This window comes from Takifugu flavidus, unplaced genomic scaffold (assembly GCF_003711565.1).
Source record: "Takifugu flavidus isolate HTHZ2018 unplaced genomic scaffold, ASM371156v2 ctg274, whole genome shotgun sequence".
In the NCBI taxonomy this organism is placed as follows: domain Eukaryota; kingdom Metazoa; phylum Chordata; class Actinopteri; order Tetraodontiformes; family Tetraodontidae; genus Takifugu; species Takifugu flavidus.
In genome coordinates, this window is record NW_026621921.1 from 44252 (window position 1) to 66493 (window position 22242).

The 22242-nt window shown below is 47.3% G+C and overlaps 2 protein-coding genes and 1 pseudogene across 2 annotated transcripts in view; all 3 read right to left on the bottom strand.

The window, feature by feature from the left end:
* LOC130520067 (NLR family CARD domain-containing protein 3-like) overlaps positions 1–21159 on the bottom strand; it is a 38558-nt gene extending 17399 nt beyond the window's left edge. Inside the window, exon 1 of the mRNA XM_057023629.1 lies at positions 21105–21159. The gene's annotated coding sequence lies outside the window, so the exon portion shown is untranslated. The remainder of the gene's footprint in view (positions 1–21104) is intronic.
* On the bottom strand, positions 189–9001 carry LOC130520073 (RIPOR family member 3-like; annotated as a pseudogene).
* Positions 19056–19737, bottom strand: LOC130520066 (NACHT, LRR and PYD domains-containing protein 3-like). Its single transcript, XM_057023628.1, has 2 exons — positions 19668–19737; positions 19056–19567 (listed from the first exon to the last, which is right to left on the bottom strand). The coding sequence occupies exons 1-2, from the start codon at positions 19681–19683 to the stop codon at positions 19056–19058; spliced, it is 528 nt and encodes a 175-aa protein (XP_056879608.1). The 5' UTR covers positions 19684–19737.
* Positions 21160–22242: the final 1083 nt, after the last annotated feature.

Consider the following 22242-nt stretch of genomic DNA (forward strand, 5'->3'; position numbering starts at 1 on the left):
ATGTTCTGCTCGGCTGTTTATATCGATTTAAACACTATATAACACATTCTTGAACAATCAAACGCGCACACACACGCACACACAGCCTGTTCAGCGACTCCTGGCGAGCACTTTCACCATGCAGCCGCTAGAGGGCGACAGCTGCCTGTAATGCCGCAGGAGCAGAGAAAGAAGAAGAACCTCAGTCGTACAGGTAGTACGTTTATCATCAGTCTTAATGGCGGTCACAACAACACGAATGAAGCTTTACATTTGCTGTAGCTGCAGGAAAAGGGCAGAAGGATCCTCGGGGTTAGGGCGAGTTTTAAAAAGCAATCGTCATTATGACGAGTGAATTCGTCCGAGCCGCAGAGATCCCCTATAGAACGGTGATCTCCGTCTCCTGGTTTATGTAGACAGCCTCCTCCACAGCAATGTGGAGCTGTTCCATCCTTTGGAAGGCCTGAAACCCCCTTTTACCTACAGGACGTCAAAGAAGGTTTAGTGTGTTTAAGTGCAAATTAAATGAGAAATTGCTCATGTTTGTACCAAAGGAGAGGACGGTCTCTCGAGCAGCGCTGCGGAGAGCTCCATCTGTCGCCCTGCACATCTCTGTGATGTGGTCCACGCTCTCCGTCGCCTGGAACATACACACACACACACACACACACACACACACACCTGAGAGACCTGTTCAGCAGTTGGTGTTGAACGTACATTTCTGAGCGTTTTCACTACCTTGAGACACTTTAGAGCCAAACAGGAGCCTTGTTGGGTTTGAATATCATCACTTTTCAAACTCTCAGTGTAATAAATAACAGCCTGAGAGGGAAGCACGGAGGTAGACTCGGTTAAATACCGTGTGTAACGCCCTTTTCTCTGACAATGCTGCCGGCTAAAAGGATTCAACAGGACTGGACCTCAATAAACACCTTGTTCCTGAAGGTTTGGACGCCGGCGGCTCTGCAGAGACACTTGCAGGCAGCTCACTGACTTTGTGGTTGGCGTCCACCTGCAGGGCGGCGAGGGTCTGCAGCGTGCACCCCAGGGGGAGGAGTTCTGCCACCAGCTGGCCCCTAAGCTTGTTCAGGGTCCGCCTCCTTTTGGGGCTCCTCAGAGCTGAGAGGATGCGCTCTGAAACACACGCACACATTGGGTCAGCGCCTTCTGTTGCCGGGACTACCATGAGTAAAGACCCGCACCGCCCGGTCGAGACGTCCGAAATGTTAGACGACCTTCTTTGGAGAGGCGTGTGATGTGTGCGCCCAGGTCCTGGACGCCCCAGCGCCTCAGGTACGCCGACAGCTGGAAGAGCGTGACCCTGTCGGGGCAGCAGACGGGCCGGAGGTCCGGCACCGTGCGACACGGCGCCTGGAGCTGCCCCAGCAGCCGGGAGAACACTGCGGCACAATGGATACCACGTTCCACATCAGTTAAAGCAGCAGCAGCTTTACCGGCGGCGTTCCCACGTGCGCAGAGCACCTTTTTCCGCCTGGCCCGGCTGCTTGGCCTCCACCTTGTGCGTGAAACATTTCCTCAGCGTAGCGCAGAAGCTGTCAGCGTCACAGAGGAAGGGGGAGCTGCTGCTGCCGCTCACACAGGCCTCCCAGAACAGCAGGACCTCCCTGGTTCTCTGGACCTGCGGCAGGACTGAGGAAGATCACATTCAAAACCATTCCGTGTAAACGTGCGGATCAAAACGACTTGTACGAACTGTCAGTGGAAGAGATCTTGTTCTTCTCCAGCAGGAGGTGGCTGACGCGCTGCAGCGCTTCAGCCTGGAGAGAGAGTTCCTGCAGTAGCTCCTGTCTGCTGGGGCTGAAGCGGGTCGCCCTCATCCTCTGGGGAAAGATCACGGTGCAGCAGTTAGCATGGCGTCCAGGCCCGAGCTCCTCGCTCCCCTTGTCACCACTACTGAACTCAAAACTGAAGACAAGCAACGACTTGCAGCTCTGTGATTGGGCGGAGGTGTTGCCCCGTCCCTCTCCGTGTTCATAGCAGCGTTAAAATGACAGCAAAATGGTTGCAAAAGCTAAATAGACACCAATACGTGTGTGCGAGGACCTTTCAGAGCGGTGAGGACTGAGCTTGCTGTACCTGTAGGAGGATGCAGCAAATGTCCAGGTGAATTTCAAGAGCCTGGTCCAGACCGTCGTCCCCCGACGTCAGCCATGCGCCGTCCAGCTCCAGGAAAGACCTGACGTCGTTTCACCAAAAAAAGAGGCGGTTATCCCGTGGTTTTATTGTCCGTTTGTTGTTTGGGTGCCTCAAACTCACCCGGGTTTTCTGAGGGTACCCAAACAGGAAGCGTCTTCGTCTGCGTTGATGTCATGTGACAGGAAGTCAAAGCTTCCCAGGACTTCTTCTAAACCCAGAGTCTCCTGTGGCGAGGAGGGTCTCAACAGAGAAAGGTCGTTCTGGGGGAGAGCGCAAGTGTCAGGGCACATGTGGTGGTCAGAAACACCCGGAGATCCACTCGGGGTACCTTCAGAATAGTCGCCAGGTGCAAAAGGTTGTGCCGCAGAGCTCGTAGCTCCTGCTCGGAGCAGGGCTGGCTGGGAAGCAGGTTACTGAGCTCTGATATCTGGGCCCCGATCCTGAGGGCCCGGGCCCTGTGCTGGCCAACGCTGGTCTCCGGAGGGGCAGCAGCAGGAGGCGAGGGCGAGGCTGCAGCAGGCTGAATAGTCACAGTGGGCAAGGCAGGGAAGGAATGTGGCTCAAATTCTGAGGAGTCCTGGACCAACGAAGGGAAGGGTCTCGGAAGCTAACGGGGAGGTATGAGAATGTGTAGCCACGCTAATCTAAATGTATGGTGTATGTATTTATGTCATGCAGAAAAGTAAAGATTCCACACTGGTTTGACACCCCCGACCAAGACTGGAACAGTAGTGCTGACCTTCCCACCATGTCAATTACTTCAAAAGGTTGTTGTTGTTGTTTTTTAAATGATCAAAGTTTTACATTGAGTCTGATTCTGGGTGCCAAAATCTCTGTGTAATATTTATAATGTGATCTGGTGACTAGAATAAAGAATCTGTATATAGTGGCGAGAAAAACACTGTTCTACTGCCCCCTGCTGGGAAGTTAGGCTTAAAATGCACATTTTCACTTTTAATTTATATCGATTTCTGACCCGTGTAACATCCGCATCTTGATCTGTATTATGTGTCCCGGGTCCCGGTTCTCCTGCCTGGTTCTTTCTGAGAACATCAGGTGTGCTGGACCTGCATCACCAACATAATGGAAAACAGTGGCATTAATAACATATATGAGTTTGTTCTAATCAACAGTAACATGCACCGATCATCTCAGAGAACAGATTCAGTAAACTTAATGACAAAACCTCAGCTTAATGGTGCACACGGGCGATATTAAACTCATCCTACATGTACAGAGCACTGAATGAAGGTGCAAAGAAAACTTGCAAAACCTGGTGGCGTTCTGAGGGTTGTTGCTGGACAGAAAGGTGGCGTCTGGGATGTTGAAGGGGTAGCTGAGCGGAGACACACCTCCAGTATCGTGACGGCTCGCAGACTCCACAGCTGCTGAGATACCGTCGGGGCAAAGATACAGCATCATTTTGGCGTATATACCGTATTTTCACGACTATAAGGCGCACCTAAAACACTGAGTTTCTCAAAAATCGACGGTGCGCCTTATAATATGGAGCGCCTTGTGTGTGTACTGAGTTCCAAAATCTGCTGTGCGCCTTTGGTGGGTGCACTACGGTAAACGCTCCACCAATCGATTAGCGGCACACCTACGCGTAAGGATCCCCTAAAATGGCGCCGGTCAAGCGAGACGCGTATGAATGAGGCTTACTTTAAACTGCAGGACATCGAATATGCGGCTGAAAATGGCGATCTAGCAATCTTAGTGTTTTCGCTTTATGAGGAGGCGGCATCTCTCCATACGCGCAAGGACAACTGTTGCGCACCCTAACCCTAACCCTAACAGGAGAGGAGCCATCTTCCCTAACCTAACCAGGAGAGGGCGGCATCTTCCCAACCCTAACCAGGAGAGGGCGGCCATCTTCCCTAACCCTAACCAGGAGAGGGTGGCCATCTTCCCTAACCCTAAGCCTAACCAGGAGAGGGCGGCCATCTTCCCTAACCCTAACCCTAACCAGGAGAGGGCGGCCATCTTCCCTAACCCTAACCCTAACCAGGAGAGGGCAGCCATCTTCCCTAACCCTAACCCTAATCAGGAGAGGTCGGCCATCTTCCCTAACCCTAACCTACCAGGAAGAGGGCGGCCATCTCTTCCTAACCTAACCCAACCTAACAGGAGAGGGCGGCCATCTTCCCTAACCCTAACCCTAACAGGAGAGGGCAGCCATCTTCCCTAACCCTAACCCTAATCAGGAGAGGGCGGCCATCTTCCCTAACCCTAACCCTAACCAGGAGAGGGCGGCCATCTTCCCTAACACTAAGCCTAACCAGGAGAGGGCGGCCATCTCCCTAACCCTAACCCTAACCAGGAGAGGGCGGCCATCTTCCCTAACCCTAACCCTAACCAGGAGAGGGCGGCCATCTTCCTAACCCTAACCAGGAGAGAGTGGCCATCTTCCCTAACCCTAAACCTAACCAGGAGAGGGCAGCCATCTTCCCTACCCTAACCCTAACCAGGAGAGGGCGACCATCTTCCCTAACCCTAACCGTAACCAGGAGAGGGCGGCCATTTTCCCTAACCCTAACCCTAACCAGGAGAGGGTGGCCATCTTCCCTAACCCTAACCTAACCAGGAGAGGGGGCCATCTTCCCTAACCCTAACCCTAACCAGGAGAGGGTGGCCATCTTCCCTAACCCTAACCCTAACCAGGAGAGGGCGGCCATCTTCCCTAACCCTAACCCTAACCAGGAGAGGGCGGCCATCTTCCCTAACCCTAACCCTAACCAGGAGAGGGCAGCCATCTTCCCTAACCCTAACCCTAATCAGGAGAGGGCGGCCATCTTCCCTAACCCTAACCCTAACCAGGAGAGGGCGGCCATCTTCCCTAACACTAAGCCTAACCAGGAGAGGGCGGCCATCTTCCCTAACCCTAACCCTAACCAGGAGAGGGCGGCCATCTTCCCTAACCCTAACCCTAACCAGGAGAGGGCGGCCATCTTCCCTACCCTATCCAGGAGAGAGTGGCATCTTCCCTAACCCTAAACCTAACCAGGAGAGGGCAGCCATCTTCCCTAACCCTAACCCTAACCAGGAGAGGGCGACCATCTTCCCTAACCCTAACCCTAACCAGGAGAGGGCGGCCATTTTCCCTAACCCTAACCCTAACAGGGAGGGTGGCCATCTTCCCTAACCTAACCCTAACCAGGAGAGGGCGGCCATCTTCCCTAACCCTAACCCTAACCAGGAGAGGGTGGCCATCTTCCCTAACCCTAACCCTAACCAGGAGAGGGCGGCCATCTTCCCTAACCTAACCCTAACAGGAGAGGGTGGCCATCTTCCTAACCCTAACCCTAACCAGGAGAGGTGGCCATGTTCCGCACCTACTGCTGCGACAAGATAACCGGCCCAGCCACATCACCAACATGGATGAGATCCCTCTGACTTTTAAGCGCTGGGTGACGGAAGGCGAACACTCCTTCACAAAGACTATGAGGCAGCGGCGGGCAGGTTATGCCACCATATGCGGGTGGATTGTAGACGCATGGGCTATGATACCGTCTTCATGTATTGGAAGAGCTTTCACAAAATCAACGCTGAACCGGAACCGGTCGGTGAGTCCGATTCAGATGATTAAGAAGAGGAATTCGGGATGTTGGACATTGAAATAGTGCAGCTGTTTAATTCAGATACAGAAGATGAAAACTTTGATGGTTTTGTGGGGGAAGAAGGAAGAAAGAATATTTTATTAATAAATGTGTCGAAACTCACTGTTTTACTTCTGTTGTCATTTTTTACTGTATGTTTCAGCATGCGCCTAATAATACGATGCGCCTTATGTATGTTATAAATACAGAAATAGCACCCATAACTGAGACTGCGCCTTTTAATACATTGCGCCTTATGGTCGTGAAAATACGGTAAAAAGAATCACACCACTGAGGACTAAATACATCTATTTTCCACAAAAATGTCACCCCTTCAGCCGCTCGTGGTGGAGGACACGACCATTTCATTGCTTGGTTAGGAGATTTCTGTCACCGTGTTTCAGAGCTCACCAGAAAGTACTTTTCAGTGAAAGAGGGGCTGTGTCCTGCTGTCCGGCCGTGAAGCGGATTCCTTCTGGCGGACACCGAGAGCCGACTGAGCGACAGCCGCTTCATCTTTTCGCCGCTGTCAAAGGGACTTGGGGGTGTAAACACAAACACTGATAAGCAAACATGGAAGGCAGGTTTGAAACCTAAGAAAACAAAAAGGTTTGTTCTTTTAGAGATTCTGGGAAGCAGAAAACTGGGATTCTGTGCACGTGTGTATCCGTACTTCCAAGCGATTTCCAGCTGTAGTTTGATGGTTCCCAGCTCTGTGATGTCCACCAACATCAGCTGCGGCTTTGACACAAAGAAGTCTGCACTGGCGCACGTCACGTCACCATGCCAACCAGAAGCCAGCTCAGACCCTTCAATTCCATCACCTGAGAGAGAAACTAAAGGGTGCACTGGAGACAGGGTGCAGGCCTCATAGAGGGGCTGCTGATCCTCAGAGGCCAGCTCCGGCGCTCCAGGTGTCGGCACCACCCATATTCCCATCAATCAAACAAATTCCAACCTTGATCTCAAAGTTGCGGTGGATATGGGGAAGGAAAACCATGTGTTCCTCCTCCCAGGACTGGGTGTCGTCTGACTTGATCCTTCCTCTGATCCTCCATCGCTGGCGTCCACCTGCGAGACCGCGCATGCCAGTCAGTTACAGAACCATCAACGGGGAATCTGGGCTCGAACATCTCACCTCATATTGGTCTCCGGGACAAAGACGTGCAAAACCGATCAGGCCTGCGCGTAATAACAGTGTTATAACAATGAGGTCGCACATCTTAAAGGCTCTATGTCAACACATTGTTCATTAGACTGAAATTGGGTTCATCTTGGGATTAGAACAGGAGGACTTCTGGATGAATTAGCATCCTAAAGGGTGACATCAACCTTTCATTTTGATATGGAGCTCTCCAAGCAGGATCTCCAACTCTCTTTCCATTTCTGATATGTCCTGTAACGCATGGAAAAGGTCTCAGGTTGGTGTTTGATGACTCCCACCACGTGAGACTGGCAACATTTCACCAAAGTGTGAGTCCACACCTGGAGGCTGTGTCTGTGGCTGCGGTTCAGCTCCAGCAGGCTTTCTCTGCAGGCTCTGGTGGGCGGAGACCTGGCGAAGGCCTTCTTCATGTTGACCACCCCTGGCACAGCCGCCACTGAAGACAATACAGCTCGTAAAGCTCTTCCACCTGCGGAGCCCAGAGAGGACGGTGGTCACCTCTGCCTCGCCTCATAATCCAGGGGGGGGCATTATGACCCAGACTCTTGTTCACGGGTCAAGGCCAGACTTGAGGAAGCTGCTCTTTTCCACACTGTTAAGATGAAAATGTCTCCAAAGAAGGGCAGGAAAGGGTAAATAAAGAGCTACCTTACTGAGCTGAAATTCCACTCTTCGAATGGCTCGTTCCAGCGCTCGTATCTCCTGGGACAGCAAAGGCACCACGGCTTTGTTGACTGAGCAATTTAAGACGCTACATGACCGATGAGCGGTGAAGAATTACCTTTTCCAGATCATAAATGAAGGCCTTGAGACGGGCAGAAAAGGAAAAGGAGTCCATCATAAAGAGGGTTAGACCAGCCTCGCCGCCCCCACCCCCCACCCCCACTCACCAGCCTGGAGTCCCGCTTGGTGTCCCTCTGCTGTGACACTAAGAAGTCCATCTCTCCCTGCTGACTCTCCAGGATCTCCCTGCAGGCGGCCATGGCCGGTATTATTGGGGTTATTGGGTGAAGACAAAGGAGCCAGATTCTGTTGTGGGAGAAGCCCAGGATTACCTCAGACCTCTGAGCAGCACCTGGAAAACCGTGTCAACGTCATGGAGCTGCAGAGGCCAGACGGCTCGGTCCTCCCTGCTGGACCACGGGTGCATCCTGGCAGATCTGTGTCCCGTCCTGGTTTTGGAGCGAAAAGAGCTCTGAACAGACGCCGGCCTGAAAGCAGACGCACTCGAGTGAAACCCTTCGTCTCTGGAGGCTTCTTCCCTCCATCAGGGAGGGATCCTTCACAGATTCCAGTCATTTGAACCCAGAGTAAATCCTGCTGGTTGCAGGATTCCCCCCCTTCGTTGGAGCAGTTGCATTATGGGAAACAGACAATCAGAGTAGAATCCCATTGGTTTTTCCGTACTGGAGCAGTGGAAAAACCTTCACACGACTTTCCTCAAATGAAGCTTTTAGCACCACTGGGTTTGAAATGGTTTTGTTAATTGTTGTTAACGTGTCTCACCATTGCCGCCCAGTTGGAGAGCTAAAAGCTGTGAAGGAGAGGCTCCCATTGGCCAGACGTCCATCAGCGGCAGAGTCAAACTGCAGCTTTAAAGACATCCTGGAAAACAGAAACTCATCTGAATCAAGACTGACACCACCTCCCGATTCTTCCCACCACACCAGCGTTTTGGGCTTATATTGATTACGGTGATTGACTTCAATGAACTTGAAAACCTGGAAAACGGAGCCCGGATCAATCCCCGTCTTTAAAACGCAGCACATTTGAATTTGAAGCTTTTGGAACCGAGAAGAAAACAAACGAAGATGCGAGGGGAAGAGATTGCGGGGTGAATAAGCAGATTCCGCCCCAGCTTATCTGGCATTGCTCTTTTCTTTGGCAGCTCCACTGTTTCGAGAACTCGGGCTGAGCGGAGTCAGGAGAACCCGACACTCGTCCAGCTCTTCCAGCTCTCCACGGACGGCGGGTTTATCCTCGCCCACACGCGGCCCCGCTCCGGCTGCAGCACCGCTCAGCCTTTTAACCTTTTGCTTCCACTTCATTGAGCTTAGAAACGTTATTTTAAAGCTGAAAAACGACATATTGGAGCTGTGAACCTGGAGTCCCCCAGATGTCTGTTAAAGTAAACTGAAATAGAGTTTTGAGAACTGAATCTTAAAAAAACTGTCGAACTTCCAAACGAATAATTCAAAAGCAACTGCTCAGCGTCAGTTTGGTGGTTCAAATGAAACCATTCCAGTCCCGTCCAGTTAGTTTCTTTTTTTCTTAGGGATACAAATTCAAATAGAAGTGGTTCCGGTTCAGTTCCCAGAGGCCCCTCTTCCAGAGGGGCAAACAACCTCTGGAATCAAAGCAACAACTTTAACTCCTTATTAACTCAAATAAAAGCCAAACAAACTCAGTACCAACATGAGATAAATAAGATGCAACAGACATATTGCTCAGTGCTTTTTAATAGAAGAAATCAGAATGATGAGCATCAATTATGCAGGTGTGTTAAAAGTAAAAAACTGGAACAATCAAACATGGGAACAGAACCTGGATTAAAAAAAACAAACTAAGGGAAAAAAAAGAGCTGCAAAAATATCCATAGGGTGGGCTAAGGTCTGCGTAGGGTGGGCTAAGGTCTGGGTAGGGTGGGCTAAGGTCTGGGTAGGGTGGGCTAAGGTCAGGGGATGGGGCACGCTTACTTGGTGGCATCCGACAGACCTGTGCATATGTCAGTTTGGGGCCGACCTGAAAAGTCAGAGCACAAGGATTAGTTTCCAACATGAGCATCGCTGCAACAGCTCTGGTAAAACCAGATTAATATTGGCTGACAATTCTGTGACCTCACGGACCCTGAATAACCCGGCTTGCTGGCTTTGAGAAGACTCTGTTCACGCAGTTCAGGACGATTCAAATAAAACAAGGTTGCGTCTGACAGTGAGTGTTTCTGACATTATTAGTAAATGTACCTTGTTCTCAGTTGCAGGTACAGTTGCTACGGAAACATTCACCGCAGAAAGAGAAGGGAAGTTGGCCTCCCCGATCTCAGGAAGAGGTGACGGCTTCCTCTCTGCGTCCTATAAAGCAGCACTGGGTCTTGGTCTGTAGTCGGCCGCTCACAGCGGGAGCCCCGTCTGTAGTGGGCTGCTCCTGCTACAGACGGGGCTCCTGCTATGAGCGGCCCACTACAGACGGGGCTCCCGCTATGAGCGGCCCACTACAGACGGGGCTCCCGCTGTGAGCGGCCCACTACAGACGGGCCCACTACAGACGGGGCTCCCGCTGTGAGCGGCCCACTACAGACGGGGCTCCCGCATGAGCGGCCCACTACAGACGGGGCTCCTGCTGTGAGCGGCCCACTACAGACGGGGCTCCCGCATGAGCGGCCCACTACAGACGGGGCTCCTGCTGTGAGCGGCCCACTACAGACGGGGCTCCCGCTGTGAGCGGCCCACTACAGACGGGGCTCCCTCTATGAGCGCCCACTACAGACGGGGCTCCCGCTGTGAGCGGCCCACTACAGACGGGGCTCCCGCTGTGAGCGGCCCACTACAGACGGGGCTCCCGCTATGAGCGGCCCACTACAGACGGGGCTCCTGCTGTCTGTAGGCCTCATGTGCCAGAGTGATGGGCTTTGAGCACGTGATGACTCCTGTGGTGAAGATCATCAACAGCATCCGCTCCAGAGCCAAACAGCTCAGAACATTCAAGGTTCTGTTGGAGGAGCTGCCAACTGAATATGGTGACCTGCTCCTACACACAGAAATCCGATGGCTCAGCAGGGGACGGACTTTGCTTCCTTTTTTGTCCCTTTTGAGTGAAATAAAAGAGTTCATGCAGTCCAGAGGGGAAGACGCCGTGCTGCAATCAGGTCAGATGGTTCAAACAGAGTCCTCAACCCAAAGTCTGATTTAAAAAGATCAAAAGTGGCGTAAATGTCTGGTCCTGACAGGAGAAGGATAACTGGAGCGGCATCGCTCGTACAGTGGACCGACTCTGCCTCTTCCTGGTTACCCCGGTGATGACCTTTGGCACCGTAATCATCTTTCTGAGGGGAATCTGTAACCAACCTCCTCATCTGCCCTTCAAAGGAGACCCGCATGACTCCAGAGAGGAGAACCCACGCCTGCTGTGATGCACACACACAGCCAGGGCTTTTTCCATCGCCATCGTTTCTCTGGGGGAAATGTTGCATTTCTTTATCTTAATAACAACAAATCTTTAGTTTGTTCTATAGGAGCTCCATATGTTTAGTGTCAAAGACTTCTTAGATTGTGTTCATTGCTGGCACATAAAGAAAAATGCTTTGATTTTACTAAAGTGACACAAACCCATCTCAACACTGTTTTTTATATCCTCTATATTATTTTGCGTAGTCTGTGTAACTGTTGTGCTTTATTTCTGCTGGCTTCTTTAATGGGATGTAAACCAGCCTGACATAATACCAGGTGAGTACTTTATTTTATGTTGCCAAAGGTTTAAAAACAGCCTGACAGAATAAGAAATTGTGAAAATTTAGTGAATGAATTATACCTGGTGGTATCTGATCTTGAATGGCAAATTTTAAAAATAATGAAAATAATGTTTGGACCTCTTATCAGGCAAAGAGAAAGTTGTTAAGAACTGCTCTAAAAACACCACCTCAGGGGGACTATATCCAAATCTCTCCGTTTACTGATGGGACGTTGAAACGTCAATACGCGGATTCATACATTTAGAACTGGACGTTGCACCAGAACTGGAAGCGTGGACTGATACATTTTTAACAGCGGTCCTGCTTCAGCCCTCCGGGGTTTAATAACAAAATACGAAAAATACGAAAATTTTAATTTTGGAAACATAGTTGTCGGTTGCCGGCTTTTGCAAAATTGCTAAATACACGCTAGCATGCATGTTTTAAGCTATCGTAGCGGTATGTTTTACCATGCCCGCGCCCTATAATCCGGAGCGCCTGATGTATGTGTTAAATACAGAAATAGCACCCGTAACTGAGGCTGCACCTTTTAATACGGTGCGCCCTTTGGTCGCGAACATACGCTATATAGAACATAGGGCACGTTTGTGCGTGATATCACTCCGCGTCTGCGCAACGACAACAACCTCCTATCTTTAGTATTGCTGCGCCAACTGGTGGTCTTTTGGGTTGAGGATAACGGTGATCTATATGTAGCTATATGTAGCTATAGCGTCATTGGCCTCCACTCCAGCCACTCCTGGTAGTTCCTCAAAAACACTGAGTTTCTAGTGGATGCACAATCTGTGGAAGCCAACATAGAAACTTCTGAAGAGCCAAAGTTCTGCAACAAAATATAGTCCCCAATTAGGTTGTTTTGTTATCACACAACCCCGTCCCCATTATCTTAAGAGAATATAAAAGAATGAGTGGAGACAGAAGAGAGAATGAGACGTTTTTGGCGCGTGTTGCTCTTGATTTTGTGTTTATTTTTGCAGTAAACTTAAAGGAGGCCTTTTCACTTTATATTTGATTCCATTTAAGCTGATATTCCATTCTTGACATCTTTAAATTTACAGTATTCATGGGAGTTTTATTGGGTAATTTTGCTTCTTTTATTTCCTATTTCCCACATTTATTCATAGTTTTTATTAGATTGCAATAAATCCTATAACATTGAACAGACTGACTAAAGTCAAATGACCTGCGGTTCCCACCGATAGCCGTCATTCTGATGGGTTTTTGCTGGCTGCAGCTGAAATATTCCAATGCTCCATGTCACAGAGACAGTAAATACTAAACCCTAAAGATTCTGAAGGCATGATGTAAAATAGTAACGTATAATACAGACATTTGAAGAGACAATTAAGAGAATGTTTCCATGCTTCTAAGAGTGGCCGAGGAGCCATTTAGAACTTTATAAAGATGCATTGTGTGATACCAGGAACTAATTTAACTTCAGGCGAAGCTGCTTCTGCTTTGTCGACCATCGACTGATCTCCTGAAAGTCCACCAGCGCCTTTTAAAAACTGAATTTTTCATCTATGGAGGGAGTAGACGGCAGATGTTTCCACAGATGTTCTTCACCAGTGGTCAGTGAGTGATGCAGCAGATGAGCGGGAGTTGACTGGCTTCAACCAGCTACCGTCTCAATGTCTCCAGCCCATAGTGTGGATTCTTACGAGATCAGACAGCAGCTTCACTCCTGAATCCTTCAGCTGGTTCCAACCCAGGTCCAGTTCTCTGAGATGGGAGGGATTGGACCTCAGCGCCGAGGCCAGAGAGTCACAGCTGATCTCTGATAAACTGCATTCCCTTAATCTAAATAAAGAAGGGAAACTTTTATAAGGTTATAAGTGAAACCAGTATTAATCTGAAAGGTTAATCAAAGGCATGATCTGTAAATATTTAATTTAGTTACAGGTTAAAAAATGATAGTAATATGTAATTACCACAATTCCAACCTCTCAGGTTTGCACTGTTCCAAAGGAGAATATATAAGTTCTGGCCCTCACTCTTCCCAGGTTCTCCCCACCTCTTTCCCTCCCATCTCATCATGGAGATCCATCTCACCTGTGGCTCATCTTTAAAGGCACAACCTGTCTTAGATGACTTCCTGTGTCCCTCACCATCTCCCTCCTCGTTGGCTGGTGTCTACCAGGCACCCTCACATAGTTTTGTCTAATTTTGGTTACCATCTGACGGCTTTTTCATCAGAATCAGAATCAGAATCAGATCAAATCAGAAGCAGATTTTGCCATTGTTCATGTATGTACACAGTATTACACAAACTAGGAATTTGTCTTGGTGAGATGCTGCGACATTCAACATAAAGAAGACCACACTAGAATAAGATAAATAAAATAAAAATAAGACATATATACAGTATATACATAAATAGTAAGTGTCATTGTCCTTAAATCAATTTATCATGAATAAGGGTCCCTGTGTGGCCCTCCCTCCTGAAGGAACTGGGCACAACACACACACTCAGAAAGTGTGAGGACCCTCGGATGGAATAATGGACATTTTTGACAATGGTGTTTACCTCAGAGTTTCCAGTCGGCAGTTTGGAAAGTGGAGAAAACCACAGAGCAGCTTCACTCCTGAATCCTGCAGCTGGTTCTGACCCAGGTCCAGTTCTCTGAGATGGGAGGGATTGGACCTCAGCGCCGAGGCCAGAGAGCCACAGCTGATCTCTGATAAGCTGCAGTCAATCAATCTGAAAAATGCAGGATGAGGTTATACGGTGCAGGTCTGCATGTTATCTGCGTCAGTACTAAACCTACGTTAGTTCTTAGTTGGGTCAGACCTGAATTCACAATATTACAAGGAATTTTTTTAATGTGGTGCATCACAGCAGTGTTGAGAACAGCCTCACTTCACCATCTTAGCAGCTGGTATATAGGTAGAAAAATGAAGACTGACCTGAGCCTCTCCAGTTTACAGTTTGGACTCTCCAGTCCAGAACAGAGCCGCTTCACTCCTGAATCCAGCAACGGGTTGTAGCCCAGGTCCAGAACCCTCAGATGGGAGAGGTTGGACTTCAGAGCTGAGGCCACAGAATCACAGCTGGTCTCTGATAAACTGCTGCAGTCCCATAGGCTAAAATAACAATTATTTTGAGAGAAGACAAATAAAAACCAACATGTACCAGAGCAAAACACAGCTTACAAGCAACAAACCTCTGGTCCTGCACCGGCTTATCTGCCGTATGTTCCTATTTTGGGTTCTTTCAGGGCGGTTGGACAAGATCTACACCGTATGTAAAGTGTGTGTAGGTCAAAATACCTTCCAAGTTTTTGAGACCACATTTCTCAATAGCACTCAACTCTTGTCAGGAGTTGGGACAAAGCGACCCACTCCTGATAGCTTGTGGGCGATGCTGCAGCGACCCTGCAATCCCTACACTCTCTGGTGAAACCAAATCAAAGGTTTTAGACACTGCTGGATGCTGGAAGGGTGGCTATAGTCTGGACGCATAGTTCCCCTGACTGCACATTTCTCCAACAATGATTGGCAGCTGGTGTCACTTGTTCTCCAGATGAGAGAAGGAAAGAGAGCCACCCCACAGTGTGTTTGATTGCCCCACTGCAAGCTCAATGCTGCCAGAAAACATTGCAGGAGCATCAATTCCCCTCAGGGCATCAACAAGGAGCTCAGGAAAAGGTGCAGCTGCCACCTACTAGAGACAAGCACACTGAGCTGAGATTCAAAGCCCTCTCCTCCCAAGAGAAGAGCTCGTTTGTTGGAGGCTCTTCTGGGCGATACCTGGTGCCACAGCTCCAGCTCAGCCCGTCTCTGGAGCTGAGGTGGAGCTTAGCAAGTTTCATGGTTCTCCACCACTTCCTCTCGCTGAGGACCTTCTCAGCTGGTGGTTTCTCTGCTCCACCTTCCAAGTTGAGCAGGTGATACTTCTGCATTCCTGCCACCAGTGTCTCTGCAGAAAGAGTCTTCTCTACTGTTTTATATTAGATTGTAGAAAATTAGGATTTTTGGTTGATCTCTTAGATGTTGTTGACTAAGAGCAGGTTTTTCTTTAATAACATAGAAAGATTCGATGAGAAGAGCAAATGTATTATTTTATGAGCTACTTCCACTACTATTATATACACATACTTCCATATTGTCTTAGATTGCAAGCTGCATTTATTGCATCGTTCATAGAAAGTCATATTTGTGAGGAGAAAAACTCCAATAAGGTCATTTTCTTTAATGACCATTACACAAAGGAGGCGATGAACAAACAGATTTTTAAAAATGTGTGAAAACTTATGGATGGAAACCTTTTTAAAATGGTTGCATTGTGTAGAATCGGTGTAGAATCAACTTGTTGACTTCTGATTTGGACTCCAATGGAAGTGAGGTGCAACAATTGTGGATGCTGAAAGCTTCAGATCTTCATGAAGGTTTCTGTGGTTGGACTGACCTGCTGCCCTTTAAGAGGGAGGCAGGTTTGGGCTTCTGGCTGGAATGAAGCCACCTCAGATGAGAATGACTGCAGGCTTTCGGTACCAAGGTTTAACAGGGGCGCTCACTTCACACTTGGGCTTTTCTCTTTTTTGGGATGGCTTTTCTCAGGAGAGAAGGGGCATGGCACACTGCAGCAGCTTTCTTTTTGGGTTTCTAGTTTTCCTTCTGATCTTTAAAAGACAGGAAGAACCATTTTTGATTGGTCTGAATGTTTGGGCGGTTTTGTGGCCAGCCTAAAATAAAACAAGACAAATCTACAACTGATCCTTCCTTTCTAGTCATTGATGACCATCCTCACATGGGACAGATTTCCACAACCAATTTAATACTGCAAATCTGTCCTGTGTGGTCTTTTTTCTGAGAACTGTAACACTACGTTTATAACAAAGATCAAACATGTAAACAGTTATTGTCTAACTAGTTACACCTGGGAAAGTACTGGATCATCTCTGACTGACCTGAGAGTCTCCAGCTCACAGAGAGGATCCTGGAGAAAACCACAGAGCAGCTTCACTCCTGGATCCTTCAGCTGGTTCCTACTCAGGTCCAGAACCCTCAGATGGGAGGGATTGGACCTCAGCGCCGGGCCAGAGAGTCACAGCTGATCTCTGATAACCTGCAGTGCCTCAGCCTGGAAAAGAATAAATAATGGGCAAATAAAAACACATTTCTAAATCTGAAAATGAAGAGAAAAGCAGAAAATGTAAAGAAATTTAGAAAAGACCAACAGAGGCCTCCTGACCTGAGCGTCTCCAGTCTGCAGTTTGGATGCATCATTGCAGAAGACAGTAACTTTACGTCGGCATCTGTCAGGCTTTGGTTCCTGATTAAGCTCAGCTCCCGTAGATGAGAAGGGTTTGACGTCATTGCTGAGGCCACAACTTCCCAATGACTCGTTGAAAGAACACTACAGCCAGTCTGTTGTGTATGAAACAAAAATAGTGAGTCAAACTTTGGGATTTCTCATCAACTTATCTGAGAATCTACCTCAACACAAATGTAGCTCATTTCCTTTCCTGAAAAGCTAATTCAACACCGTAGAGCAACAGTTTGAACGACCATCAGATCTGAAATGCAACTGAATATTCTCAACATTTGTCTTATTTTAGAACAGCTCATAATTACTCAATATTTAAAACGATTGTAGCAAATGGTTCAAAGAAACATGCATCTTTTTATCTGTCTATCGGCTCTTTGGATATTTTGCATTTCATCCAATTTGTACGATGGTGCGTCAAGTCTTAATTCAGTGATCCGATCGATGACATCAGAGTCTCTGGTTGCATCGATTGCCCTCAGCTTCTGTTATATCTGCCTGTTTCCCTTCAAATCATTTTCACTGCACCTTTTGTTGCTAGTGATGAAGTTGCCACCTAACGGGTGTGGAAAGGCTCAAACAACTTTGTGGGTCACATAAAGGCTCCAAACGGAACCGCCACAAAGACCTAAAACACCCATTTAAACCAACGAGGCCGGCTGTTTTTACGTTGAACAAATGAAGCAAAATAGTCACGTGTCATTAGTTAAAATGTGTTTTTCTGTCGTTAGAATACGATGGATACAAACAACAAAAGTAATTTAATGACATGACAGTCATTTCATGATAGTCAGTTAACTTGTGGCTCCTATTATTCCTGCCTTATGTTGGTTTGTCTGGATTGACCTTTGAACTTATATCCAGCCAGTGTTGAACATTTCTGGATGAATTGTTGTTGTTTTTAATTTATGGACGCTGCAATGGAGATAAAGAATTGAAGGAATGACCACTGGAGGGGGTATTGCTACCTGACATGATCCACTCGCTTGATTTAAACGCCGATGTCCGCCCCAAAAATCTTTACTTACTCGACCTTCCTGCAGTTCCTCACAGCTGGAATCAGGCGACGTCGTCCCTCCTCTGAGGTTTTGTACTGGTGCAGGTTCAGCTCATCCCGAACCTCCTCTGACATCTGCAGCAGGTAGGCCAGAGCTGAACAGTGGATCTCTGACAGTTTCCTCTCTGATATCTCCCCTGACTTCAGGAACTCTTGGATCTCCTGATGGACTGACTGATCCTTCATCTCCATCAGACAGTGGAAGATGTTGATGCTTCTGTCTGGGGAGATTCCATCACTGTTCAGCTCCTTCAGGTTGTTGAGGACCTTCTGGATGGTTTTTGGGTGGCTGTTCCTCTGATCCAACAGTCCACCCAAGATCCTCTGATTGGACTCCAGAGAGAGACCATGAAGGAAGCGAACAAACAAGTCCAGGTGGCCATTTTCACTTTCAAGAGATTTCATTAGTGCTCTCCTGAGGAAGTCATCAAGAGATGTGACTGGATTGTTATTTGTAAACACCCAGCAAACCTGGAAAAGCGGTTTGGTTTCGAATATTCTAGGAACTGACTTATAACCCTGTGTCTTTCCTGGTGTAACGGTGGAACATGTAGACGGCAGCCAGAAACTCCTGAATGCTCAGATGAACAAAGCAGTAGACTGATTTCTGGAAGATCACACTCTCTCTCTTGAAGATCTCTGTACAAACTCCTGAGTACACCGACACCTCGGAGACGTCCAGTCCACATCGCTCCAGGTCTTCTGAGTAGAACATGATGTTTCCTTTCTCCAGATGTTCAAACGCCAGCCGACCCAACTTCAGAAGGAGTTCTTTATCAGCTTTAGTCAGTTCCCTGGTCTCTGCTTTCCTCCATACTTCTGCTTCTTCCTCTTTATCTGAACCCTCAGGAAGTGTGAGTAGAGGTCAGTCAGGGTTTGGGGCAGCTCTCCTCTCTGGTCTCTGGTCATCATGTCCTCCAGAACTATAGCAGTGATCCAGCAGAAAACTGGGATCAGACACATGATGTGGAGCTCCTGGAGGCCTTGATGTGAGTGATTCTCTGGACAGATCTTCATCACTGAACCTCCTCCTGAAGTACTCTCCTCCTTCTGGGATCAGTGATGAAGCGATGATGAAACGGGATATGAGTGTCGCTTGATGGTGAGCAGATCATCACTGAGCTGAGGGAAGTCTCTGAATCAGGTCAGGGACGGAGGAACTGGAAGTTTGTGTGATCCTGTCAACACACGAGGGAGGATCTGATAGGCTGCTGCAGGTCTGGAGGTGATCAGATGAGAGCTGAGGAAGCAGGTTCCCCTGATGAGGTTCACCAGGAGCACGCCAACGGACGATACTTGTGTGACATCAGAGATGAGCTGATGGTTGTTGACCCAGTGAAAATCTGCTTTCATCCAGGCCATCAAAGATGAACAGAATTTCCAGACAGATCTTCTGCTCTGATCTTCTGTAATGTTGGATGGAAAACATGAAGCAGTGAGAGAAGACTGTGCTGCTCATCTCTGATCAAGTTCAGCTCCCTCCATGAGAGCGGAAGCACCAGGCTGATGTCTTGGTTCTCCAAACCTTCTGCCCAGTCCAGACTGAACTTCTGCACTGAGAAGGTTTTTCCAACGCCGGCGACACCGTTGGTCAGAACCACTCTGATGTGTCTCTGTTGCTCAGATAAGACTTTGAAGATGTCCTGGCACTTGATTGGAGTGTCCTGGATGTTCTTCTTGGAGGTTCTCTCAAGCTGTCTCACCTCATGTTGTGTGTTCACCTCCTCACTTTTTCCCTCAGTGATGTAGAGCTCAGTGTAGATCTTGTTCAGCAGGGTTCCACTTCCTGCTTCATGAGTTCCTTCAGTCACATGTTCACATCTTCTCTTCAGACTCATCTTATGACCTTCTATCACCTCCTGCAGATCACTTCCTGAACATAAGTAAACCAATGATTTCCATCTATAATAAATCATCAACACAACTACAAATTCATGACATCACAAATTAAATCTCATATTGAACAGTTTTACTTTGTTTGGGCTTCATTTCAGCATCTCCAGATCTGCTTCCAGATTGTGAACAAGAGGACTCTCCTGGTGGAGCTGCTGGTCCCAGTTTGATAGGATGTGCTCCCCCCTCTCACTATGAACACATCTCTATTAGTCCTTTGATTTATAGGATGAAAGAACCTGATCAAGACTCAATATTGTTCCAGCATTTATGTCTGAATTCATCTTTCAGTTTAAACCTGATTCTTGTTTCTAATCAACAATATTCACATTAAGTATGTAACTATATGACTGTCTGAGGTTTAAGTGTTAAACATCTCCAATAATAAACTCACAACCTGCTGCTGTTAATGTGACTAACAGCTGCCACACAAACACATCATCACGCTTTAGTTTTCTTACATTTCTCTGAACTTCTGAAGTCTATTCCTCTACCTATGGAGTGGTCACTCTTCAGGGACACACAGCTGGGCACTGTGGACTCTGCTCTGTCCTCGTCCATCCTGAGGAAACATCAGAAATAGTGATGAGACTGTGATGAAGGTAAATCTGTAGAGGTTGGAGTTAAATAATCCCAATTCACTGCATTTTTATCAAACAGGAACATTTCTAATCCATTCTGGATAACAACTGAATCAATAAATCAATGATGTCTCTGTATAATTTTCATGTTTTCAGAGTTTAAGCTGCTTTTTTTAACTGTTCCCTGCAGTGAGAAAAGAACTGGCACCTTTTCCAGCCCCTCATCCTGCAGCACTGAATGTGCTCTAAAGTTCTTTCCAGAGCAAACGTCTCTGCACTTGCAGCAACATGTTGTAGTCATGGATCCGTGAGGAGAACCGGATACAGGAAACGCCCCACTTTGATCCCAAAACCCACTGGTGGCCAACGGTGGTCCGGCAACGACGGGGACGCTGGTCCATCGGGCCCGACAACACTGGTTTTCCACAGGCCAACATGGTGAAAGGACTGTCTTCAGCTCAGCCACTAAATTATCTGGTGCTACATAAACATACTAGTCAGGACTTTTTAACTTCCCTCATGTGTTCCCCTCTTCAATTATTTCTATGATCCAAGTCCTCAAAGATCACTGCTCTATTTAAAATAGATGAAAGAAATGACACCCACTCCTGCATTTCTTTCACAGTGGTTCCACAACATAGAACAATAAACCACTGTGAGAAAACGTGCAACATGAACCCAAAATCCTGTTGGTGTCCTGTGATCCTGTGTGGATTTAGTTATAGTTTATTGTCTTAAATTGGTCCGGCTGAGAGATGCTAACTTGCACACGATTAGATGTTGTTTGACAGGTAATACCAAAATATCCAGCTGTGACCTGGACTGTTGAACAGCTCTAATAACTCTAAGAGCTTTTCACCTGTATCACAAAAAAGTTTTAAAATGTTGTTAATACCTGTTAAGACTCTCTAACAACGTTAACAGCACAATACTCACTTTACACTCAGCTTGTCGCTCTTCCTGCTTCGTCTGAACAGAATACTTTCACTTTTAAAACCTAATCAGCAGCTTTATGGGTTTTAAAGTTCTTTTAGATCAGTAGCAAAGAGCAAAACATAAACTAAACTTCACTTAGAAAGACTATTCAACTATAACTAAAGCCAGACTATAAGAACGTTAAATAAGACCTTTTCATTTATAATGTATACGATGTTTTGTGCTAAAACTAAATATGAAGTCTAGTTGACTTTTCTTAAGCCAATAATTCTTCAGCTCTATGCAGCTCTTCAATAGTCACAAAACTATTTTCAATCTTGATTTATCTCCATCACAACTGTCAATTCTTTTCAATAATGCTCTTCGTTTCCACTCACCTTGTCGGTCTTCAGTCTTCCTGCTCAGTCTGAACGGAAAACTTTGACCTTCCTTTTTCTCCTCTGTTAATGAACAACTTTATGGCTGTTGATTTATATTCCACTACTATAAAAGCATTCTGGGAGGGTTCAAGATTCAAAGTTGTTTTGCTATTTTAATGCCATAAATATGTTTTTGCATTTAAATTAAAACTGCTAACTTATTAAATAAATAAATAAGATTTATGATGCTTGACAGATTTGAAAGACTTGTAAAAGCAGCATATTTCTGCAGCCCTGGAGTCCAGGAGGAGCAGCAGAGGTCAGAATGTGTCGGAGCGCGTTTAACTAATGTCTGCAGTTCCACGCGTGTCCACCGGTGGCGGTAAAGCACCACATGATATTTCTCCTTTTTGGAACTTCTTTCAGCTGCGTTGAGCTTTAAATCTTCACCTGTCGCTCCCTTTAAGCTCTAAACTTTGCGGTTCTGTGTGTAGTTTGTTGGTTTGAATATTTTTGATGAATTCTGATGACGATGAGTGAAACTGTCAATGACCAATAGAAAGTTCGTCCATTGCTCTACTGCGTCACACATTTTCATATTATTGTCATTTTTGGGTCTAAACTGGACCAGTTCTGTGAGCTGTTTTGCTTTTTCTGTGGACCAGATGTTCCAGGCAGGTTCCATCATCGGACACAGACGGAGACAGGTCACGTGACAACAGTCAGCCTTTAGTTCTTTATTACAGGAGGATCTGGTTTATATACAGACACGTATCTGC